The sequence below is a fragment of the Silene latifolia genome, chromosome 3, assembly GCF_048544455.1.
Source record: "Silene latifolia isolate original U9 population chromosome 3, ASM4854445v1, whole genome shotgun sequence".
Classification (NCBI taxonomy): domain Eukaryota; kingdom Viridiplantae; phylum Streptophyta; class Magnoliopsida; order Caryophyllales; family Caryophyllaceae; genus Silene; species Silene latifolia.
Window position 1 is genome coordinate 53,763,420 of NC_133528.1, and position 10,369 is coordinate 53,773,788.

Sequence of the window (10,369 nt, forward strand, 5' to 3'; positions counted from 1 at the left end):
ATACGCCACCCGGTGACGGGGCGTGTAGGCACACAAGTGCCATTCGCTTGCTCTACCATGGTCACTCCACCCTTTTTGGGAACCTTATGAACGGCGGGGCTCACCCATTTACTATCGGTTATCTCATAGATGATCCCCGTCTCAAGTAGTTTCAAGACTTCATTCTTGACTACCTCGGCCATTTTGGGGTTTAACCTTCGTTAACCCTCAACCGATGGCTGGCTCCCCTCTTCAAGGTTTATGCGGTGCATACACAAATTTGGACTCAATCCTTTGATATCATCAATGCTATATCCTAAAGAGGCCTTGTGAGTTTTAAGAACCTTTAAGAGTTTTTGTTCTTGGTCCTCACTAATATTAGCATTGATTTTCACCGGATAAGTCTCTCCCTCACCTAAAAAAGCATACTTAAGTGAGGGAGGAAGGGCTTTGAGTGGTACCTTTGGAGGGAGCAATTCCTCAACCTTCCTCTCGAGCTCATCATCAAAATCATGGTCTTCCTTCATTTCTTCATTGTGGAGGAAAATTTGAAATGCCTCCTCCATCTCCGTCTCTTCCTTTGCCACCGCTTTAACCACTTCCTCAATCACTCCAACCGTGCAAGCTTGGTTAATCCTTGGTCCTTTCACAATAGTAGGAAGGTTAAATTTAACCTTGTCACCGTCGATCCTAAAAGTTAGCCGCCCATCTCTAACATCAATTAGCACTCCTCCGGTAGCTAAGAATGGCCTACCTAGGTTGATGGGGGTGTGGCTATCCTCCGGGATGTCGAGGACGACAAAGTCGGCGGGGATTAAGTACTTTCCAACTTTGACAGACCTATCCGCCAATTGGAGAGTCATGTTTATTGGAATTAAATCACAAATACCAATTTTCTTGGCAACCTTTAAGGGAAACACACTTACACTTGCCCCCAAATTACACAAAGCTCTTGATATTAGAGCACCACCAACCACACAAGGAATGGATAAGCTCCCCGGGTCACCAATTTTATGTAGCATTTTGATTAGGAGTAGAGCACTACACTCTTCCTCCATAGCCATCATTTGTTGGTCACCCAAGGTCCTCTTCTTTGTTAAGATGTCTTTAAAAACTTGGAATAGGTTGGCATGTTCAATATTACTTCGGTAAAGGCTAGGGTCACTTCAAGTTTTTCCAACATTTCACAAAATTTTGTATACTTGAAGTTTTCCCTAGATTTTAAAGCTCTTGTGGGATAGGGAATACTAGTAACAAGTTGGAAATTAGAGGATACCTTGGGAGAAGTGAGCATGCTTGTTACCTTAGTAGAAGGTTGAAGAAGGACCTCTTCACCCACCTTCTCTTCATAGGGGAGGTCTTCAACCAAGATATTCTCATTGCTCTCTATAGGAGCTTTTCCCTTTGATGTTCCCTCATTTGTAATCTTTCTCTTCTTTGCCTCACTAACCCTTGCCGATGGAGTCATTGGTGGGCTTTCCCCACCACCATTCATCACCAACTGTTTCCTCTTGGGATCCGCATCCACTTCAATTTCAATGTCCTTGTAAGGGTCTTCAAGTTCAACCCCACTCCTTAAGACAACCGCATGGGCTTGGTGGTTTGCCGAGGCGTCTTTTGAGCTTTGGACTTGGGCAAGGAAACCACCTGGCGGCCTTTGAGGGTTGGCAAGTGCATGAGATGCCAATCGAGCTTCCATGTCCCTCTTGATGTTTTTAATTTCTTGTTGGTGTGAAACTTGCATGTTCTTCACCACCTTCATCAAGTCACCAAGTTGAGATTCCATGGTTGGCTCTTGATGTGGTTGATTAGTTAAGGGTAAAGGGAACCCATAGTCTTGTCGGGTAGAGGGACCTTGATTGTTGTTGTTGTTGTGTCCCGCTTGGTAGTTCCCCTTAGGACCTTGGTTGTTGAAATTGGACCCTTATCGTTGCTCTTGAAAATCTTGAACAAAACCTTGGCCAAGCCCTTGGTTGGCTTAATTCCCTTGTCTACCTTGGTAGAAGCTTTGACTACCTTGGTTACTCCCAAAATCTTGTTACCCTTGAGGTTCGTTCCCAAAATTTCGGTTTTGGTTGTTGCTTGGCTATTGGTTTTGATTGCCGGAATTGTTTCTTTGATTTTGGTATCCACCCCTAGGTTGAGAAAACCCGAGTGGATTGGTGTTTTGCACTTGTGGTTGGAGGTGTTTCGGGTTTTGGACATTGATACTTTTGTAGTTAAAATTGGGGTGATTCCTCAAACCCGTATGGTAGAAATTTGAGTTCGGGTTGTAAACATTTGGGTTGTTGTATGGTAGACTTTGTGGCCTTATGTTGTTGTTATAGGTTTGAAAAGCGTTGACATTTTAAGCATTATCATCAAATCCCACATTGTAGGCATTGTTGGCACACACATCGAAAGTATGTCCATTTCCTCCACATAATTCACAAGAAGAATTTGGAATGACCTCCTCTGTGGACCATGGGAGGCACTAGCTTGGTGCACTGGATTTCTTTGCATTTGCTCAAGTTTCTAGGTTAGAAAATCAAGTTTAGCATTGGTTTCGGCATTTGAGATAGAAGAGTTCTCTTGTGGGTAGCGGCTATTTCTTCTCAACATGTTACCTCTTGACCCGTAGTTAGATTCCGAATCAACTTTCTTTTTGATGAGAGTCGTACCCTCATCATCTCCTAGATGATCAAAGCCTCCTCCCGCGGAGGCATTCACCATTTCCCTGGTCCTTGGTAACAATGTTTGAAAGAATGTTTGGGTAACGTACCAAGCCGGTATTCCATGGTGAGGACAATTTGCACTTAGATCTTGGAATCTATCCCACGCTTCACCCAAGGACTCCCCATCTTCTTGTTGGAATGTATGGATCTCATTTTGGAGCATAGCGGTCTTGGATGATAGGTAATACTTGGCTAGGAACGCCTTGGCTAAGGCATCCCATGTAGTAAATGTGTTCGGAGGATGCACATTTAACCAACGGCCCGCTTTATCTCTTAGAGAAAATGGAAACAACATCAATCTCAATGTGTCTTCGGACACTCCGTTCCGTTTCATCATGGCAACCTTGTTTTTGAAATTTCTAAGATGGGCATGTGTTGGAGTATATGTGTCCTCAACAATAGTGCGATCACATTATTAAAACTCATGATAAGAATACGTAAAGGGATGATTCAATATATGTAATCAACTGATCAACATTAATCGGTAATGATTGGCTGACTAGATTTTGACATTACTGACGTTTAACGGTGGTGGCCAGTTGATCCCTTAAGGTCACTCCTAAAGGACGATTCCCTCAATTGTAAAGTTAATCGATTGTATGACGATACAGATTGAATAAATCCTTAAATTGAACAAATTGATATATAAGAGATAATATTATATCTTATTGTAATTTGATTAAATAAGATTCAATTTAGTAATTAATATGTTATATTACTAAAATTGATTAATGTTTATGAAACATTGAAGATAAGAGAAATTAGTTAGCTATAATTACAAAATGTTGTAGATTATATTAACTAGACTTAATGTGACCCATTTTATATACATGAAATTGTGAATTACTTGTTAATTTGTTATTCGTAATTTATTTAATACATAATGATATTTAATTAGTTAAATATGCATTATTATACCTAATGACATGTTACATGTCACATGTCACACAAATTACAAATGACAAATTACAAAGATAAAATAGAGGTCCATTTTATGTGTAAAAACCGGTTTTATTAGTAGTAAGTGGGCTTTGATGGTTTTGTTTTTTAAACAATAAAAATGGACATCATGATGACCATCGTACACACCTATTCACTAGCTATTGTTTTGAGAAGACAAAAAGCAAATGCATGGCCCTATTCAAGGGTAAAAAAAACCGGTCACCACACATATAGAAGAGGATGTTCTCATTTTTATAAGGTGTGGTCTTTTGATGCTTATCTCTCTTCTTTTCTCCATATTCTCTCAAAACACATAAAATGGTTTTATGACAAATTTGTTCAAACAATCTAATATTTATATACTTACTAGTGTAGTAAATAAAAATAATATTAGATCTACTATTAAGGTAAACTACTTATATTATCTAGTTAATAATATTAATAGGTTTTTTGGGATAGTCTTGGAGCAACTAAGAGGAGGTGTTCACATTATTGAACCAATGGAGTTTTGGAGGATCATCCCATGTTAGTGATCTCAAGAACAAGTATAGGAAGGTGTCCTTGCTTGTGCCCATTTCCGTCTCACAACCATTGTAAGAAAACCGTTTTCTCCTCATTCTTGTTTTAAGTTATGCATGCACTAGATTCAATAAGACTAAATCAATGGTTTATTTAGATCTAATTAAAATGAGTTTAATTAAGGGGTTAATGAATCCTTTCAAGTGGTATCAAGAGCTTAGGTTGTTGCATGCATAATCGGTTTGGTTTTTTCCGAGTTAAATGTAACTTAATTAAAACTAAAATTTGGGATTTATATGATTAAACCACGAAATTATTTTGCATGTTAAGTATTCTGGTCCTAAAATGTTTTTAGGTCATTTTGATGATTTATGGTAATTTTTGGCTTATTTTAATGATTTTTAGTAATTGTATTACATTTTAATGTATAAAACGGTATTTAAAATGCTAAAAATAGTTAAACTTTGTTTCTGACCTTGAAATGTTTAAATAACCTCACATGCATATTTTACTTATTGTATGTAAAATTTCGTATAAATTTGATTTATTTTGCATGATTTATGATTTTTAAGAGATAAAAATGACATAAATGGAGGTAAAATGGTTAAAATTAGTTTATCTTCGAAACAGACCATGAAATTTTAATATGTTGTCACATACAAATTTTACTCACTGTGTGTAAAATCTTAGATGAACTTGATTCCTTTTGCATGATTTATGAATTTTTAGTGTAAAAATGACATAAATAGTGACTATTTTAGCATAAATAGCTAAAACAAATTAAATGGCATGAGAAAATTATTTTAGGTTGAATTTTTATCCCATATATTAGATCTAAAGTTGGAACATTGATTAGATTAATCGTCATATGCTTTAGATGTTTTATTAGATAAAACCGATAAATTGCAACTATATTTTTCTTGAAATAAATTCGAAAACTTTAAGATTGATTTTTGACCTTATGAGTATCATGGAATTATTCCAGAATGTTAAAAAATTTAAAATTCAAATTATTAAATTATTGTAATTTAATTTGGATTTATTTCATAATAAGTTATGATTTTAAGGTAAAAAATGAGCATAAATGTTATATCAAGTTGAATTATTGTCAAAAATTGAGTAATGATTAATTTTTGAGTCCTACAAGGTTAGGATAATTAACTTGGACAAAAATTTGATTTTAGTATTATTTTGTGAGTTTAATAATTTAAAAATCGCAAATTTCCATAAAACCGGATTATATACGATATAAGATTTAAGTAGGGTGATTTGGCACATTAATTTGGCATTTTATATGCATATTATAATGCTGCATATTTCATTGATGAATGTCATATTTTATTTATGTAATTTTGAATTATGTAATTTTATCTTAGTATGGCCTTAGTTTTTTAATTGGTATTACCCGTAATGAAAGGGAATATCGATTCGGTTGTAATTTTAATGTGATCTCGCATCACCGTCTTGTAATATAATAGATTTAAATTTTTATTACAAATATATAATAGGAATAGCAATGTATTTTTATTATTATTTTGTAATTCCAGAGTTTCCTAAAGACGGAGCCATTCAGAAAGGAGTTCCGATCAAGACGGTGTTTCCTTGGGATGCGTGTCACTTGAAGTTCAAGGGTCCAATGGAGTTGGTTTCCGAATTTGTAATAGAATATTAGATTTTCTATCTTAGGAAGGCTATACTAGGAAATTTATATATTGCTTTGCATTTTTCTTTATATGTTACATGCATTGCCAAATCGCCATTAACATCACATGCATTTTTATATATATATCGTTTTTCGACCGTGTCGATTATAATTATCGTAATTCACTAATATAGTTCACATAAAAGTGATAGATCATAAATCGACAAGACCTCTCACATATTTAAAATTGAGATTAGCCTTTCCAAATAGTAGAACCCATGAATCCCTTTGACATTTGGTGTAGATTCGGTTTCTCGTGGTACTTTCATTTTTCATCGGGTAAGTGGGATAATAACAAGTTATTACACGCGAAATTTGGTTGGTCTCAACGAGACATGAAGACTAGTCTTATGTTCCGAGGCTAGAGATGAACTTAACGTAATTTCATCGACCGAGAGTTCTAATTGTAGATTCGGTTAAGGAGTTAACCCACCGAGTTATATTAGTGAGGGATGTATCGGTTTCCCGTGCCCGATTTAATATGGATTTGGATCTCAGAATCATTTATATAATTGGGTGAAGGTCATTATATAAATGCTAAAACATGTTAAAATGTTTTCATAGATTAACGATGAATGTTTCTTTTCTCACTATTTTGTTGTTTTATGTTGTTCTTTATCATTTCTTCTAGTAATATACGATATCTATTCAATTGTAACACGAGTCTCTATTAAACCACTATTACTAACGACAAATAGAATCTCTTTCTAAATCCTCAAATGAACCGTATCATAGGTAATGGACTAGCTTCATAGGAATCGCTCTATTCCATAGAACTCGATAGGAATCGTCCTATGCAAATATAAGATTAGCATCTTAAAATTCCTTACATACCTTTAATCTCTTGTGAAGGATATAAATAGAAGTAATACTAGGTCAAAATTTGTTTTGATAATGTCTTCTATGCATCCATGGTTCAAAAGTCTTATTGCTCAACCTAAACACTTGTCATCAAGCACTTAAGTTGTTAAAAACATGACAATGTGAAATTGGTAAATTGATTTGTTAGAAATTTTGATTGACCAAATACCACAATAAAGTTCATCCTTGTGAAGGATTAACTAGGAATTTATATGAAGATAATTCTTCATCAAGTAGAAATTCTTGAAGTGAGTGGCGGCAATAAGAAGTAAGTACCTATCTTAATTGTTAAGCATAGAACTAGGCTCGAAAGAGAAGGTGTTAGACACTAAAATAGATACAAACCCCAAATAAGTAAAGACCAAGGAAGTTGGTCGTGTGACTCCAACATATTCCTTCTTGAATATCAATGACATTGGCATTGCATTCTTACGAATTATCACGTCATGAGTATTTGATACAAATTTGTGAATCATGTTAGAAATTGCCACATTTCATGATTATGAAATATGGCAAAAGGATGTCAAAACCACCTTTCTAAATGGGTATTTAGAGGAGGATGTGTTCATTACACAATCCAAGGGTTTTGTAAATCCTTAGAATAATAACATTGAATAATCGTACGACGACTAGCAAGAATAAGTTCAGAAATTTGCATGAATGGAACTAGGGTAGTTGTCATTTCATCCATGAACATATGAATATTGTAGTGTACTCATTTTAGTTTCGTATTTAGAAATATATCTCAATAATTGTTATGATATACACCAACTCTAAATAAGAATATAATTCAAGTTTTTGTAGAAAAACGCAAAGGATTTCACTATTGTGCAATTAAAACAAGCGTTGTGCCCTTATATACCACGATTAAGTTTATGGTGAGACCATACAGGTCAAGGTAATTATATTCAAACTAAAAATAAATGTCATATATGCAAGACTCAAGTTGGTGACCCCAATCATTTCTCAATTCTTGATTGAAAATTGCATTTAGAAACTAGTTTTGACTAGTGTCCCAAACCATTTGATTGGGAATCTCTTGGTGTGTGTGAATCTTGTAATCAAAGCAAGATTAATTCATGACTGCTTTCTAAAAAAAAAAAAAAAATTATGAATAAAACAAGATATTCGCCCATTTACACTTTGAAGTGTATGGTCGAATACAATTTCAATCAGAAAAGGTTATTACTTCTTCGTCTCTTCTACCAACGAACTAGGTAGATACTTGGTATCCACTTAATGAGGTTAGAAGAGAAATTCTTTGAATGAGTTCAAATGAATGTTTAAAAAGGTATCAAAACCTAGAGGTTATGAAACCAAAGTATTAGTACTTTGTTAAAATAAGGAACAATAAAGTGAAGACTTTCATATGCACCAAAAGGAGTGTGATATGGTATCATAAGTTCACTTTCATTATGATATGATTGAATCTTTACAATAAAGTTGGAGGAAGTTTCTGTTATAAAAATTTGTCTCGCATTTAAATTTCCAATAAAACAAAACATAATTAAAGCAATCATATGAGATATGGTTAGGCATGGTACCTAAATTATAGCTTGTTTCGATGGTGAAAATATGGTCTCTCTTCCTGCATGATCACGAGAACAAAGGGTTTGTGGCTCGTAATGCTGTTTATTAAAGAAAAGAGGATTATTTCTTATAGACAGAGTGGGATAAAATGTTCAAGAGCCACAAACTGAGAATAAGACGTAGGAATAGGAAGATGTTCCTTCTTGGTCAAAATGTTCAAGAGCCACAAACTGAGAACAAGACGTAGGAAGATGTTCCTTCTTGGTCAAAATCAGTAATTATTTATTCGAAACCTAAAATGGACAGGAGTCATGTTACCTTTTGAAAGTAATAAACCTGTAACTTCTTAAAATGCTTCACAAGAGTCCGAAATAAGCATAAACATGAAAGTGTTTATTTAGCTTGGTTGGTTGGTGGCAAAGGGTTTTGCACGCAACAACAACGCTTCGTTGTATTCGGATATGATTTGATATAGTTGGATTTTAAAATCATCTTGCATGAGTTTTGTAAATCGCAACTATCCTAAGGTAGGAGACAAACTTAAGAAGAAATCTTAAGTGGAAGTTAAGGAGTTGAATTGTATGTTTTGATCATGTGATAAAACTTTCTCGAGTTGTCGATTAGTTTTGTTTATATATGGAGTTTAGTGGGAGTAATGTGGTGTTAATAGTCTTATATGTAAACGACATATTAATCATTGTGAATGATGAAAGACTTAGGAGAGGAATAATACATCTCTAAGGTATCCAGACCTAAAAAGATAGTTCTAAGAGGATATTAGCGTTAAATGAATATTCTTATATTGATAAGAGTCTAGACAAATTCAAAGTATTGAACATGTAGAAATTGAATCCACTTGCTTCCGCTGCGGAATTAATTCATTAAGCTAAGATGTACCGCCATTCTTAAAATTTGTATACTTAGAGTATAACGAAAGGTTATAAATCGAATTTATGTGAAAGTCACTATATAGCCATATAGTCTATTCATTAGTACTCAAGAAGCACTAATGATTTGTCTTCCATGTCTCATATTTAGATAACATATTATTCAATGAAAATGATGGGCCAATACTCTCTTCCGTGAAGAAGTAATTGGGAGACTAGGAAGAGGTGCAAGACATCTTTAGTATCCGAATCTATAGTGATAGGTAAGAGAGGATAAGTGTGTAGAAATAATTAATGGATTTGTGTGCAAGGAGTTACACAAAAATCATATTCAAAACACATAAGGATGGTTAGAGAACTGATAGGCTAATCGTATACCTACCAAAAATAAACAAACTGGCCTAAACTAATGTAGCAAGGAAGTCGGGATCGTATCCACAGAGAGGCTGTTTGCAATCTAATTTGTCAATTAAGTTTGTCTGGGTCACAAAGTTGGGGGTTTGAAATGGGTTTTGTCTATTAACTAAGGTAGCAAACGAAAGAAAGTAAATTGATAAACGATTTCAATAAGAGAAAGACAGCTAGGATGGTCGGTTCACCGCGGTCTATAACGATCTAAGGTAAAGTCAATGGTCAGCAATAAACGGTCTTAAGGGTATTGAACAGGTCCTCTCGGTCCACTGTTTGCCCTAGAATTCTAATGTTGCTCTCGCCCTAATTAGCGTATCCTATTGTTCATAGCAAGTCTTCGCCTTTTCCAATCTCTCGATCCAGGTTAAGGTTTAACAAGATGGTCAATTAATTACGTGCACTTAATTAATCAAACCGCTATCAGATACCACGATTAACAATTCAGACGGAGTAAACAGCTAATCCTAAAACCCTAACATATTATGTCATTGAACCGCGGATCCCCTAAATCCTAGCACAAGAAGTTTAGCTACGCATAATTAAATGAAGGACAACAATTGAAGTCGAAGAGAAAACTAAGAATTGCATAATGGAATTAAATAGATAAACTAGCATAAAGCGGAGCGAATAAGAATAATAAAAGAACAACAATAAAATAAGGAATGAAGAACAATTGAAATTACCGAAATTAAAAGGAAAGAATTATAGGTTCAGATCCGAAATTCCAAAAGCTAAAGTAACGTAATACTGTGTTTTTCCAAAGTAGAAGATGGCCTAATAAAGTTCTAAGCTTTGCTTTATATAGGAATAGCTGATAATTATTA

The 10,369-nt window shown here is 34.7% G+C and overlaps 1 protein-coding gene and 1 non-coding gene across 2 annotated transcripts; one reads left to right on the plus strand and one right to left on the minus strand.

Moving 5' to 3' along the window:
* Window positions 1–200: 200 nt before the first annotated feature.
* On the minus strand, window positions 201–1,043 carry LOC141649081 (uncharacterized). Its single transcript, XM_074457780.1, has one exon. The coding sequence runs from the start codon at window positions 1,041–1,043 to the stop codon at window positions 201–203; it is 843 nt and encodes a 280-aa protein (XP_074313881.1).
* A 1,706-nt stretch (window positions 1,044–2,749) lies between these two features.
* LOC141650818 (small nucleolar RNA R71) lies at window positions 2,750–2,856 on the plus strand. Its single transcript, XR_012546831.1, has one exon. It is a non-coding gene; the product is annotated as a small nucleolar RNA R71 (small nucleolar RNA).
* The last annotated feature ends 7,513 nt before the right edge of the window (window positions 2,857–10,369 follow it).

Excerpts from the sequence above, each read along its gene's own strand:
- LOC141649081 (XM_074457780.1), bottom strand. The coding sequence starts at position 1,043 with ATGGCTATGGAGGAAGAGTGTAGTGCTCTACTCCTAATCAAAATGCTA.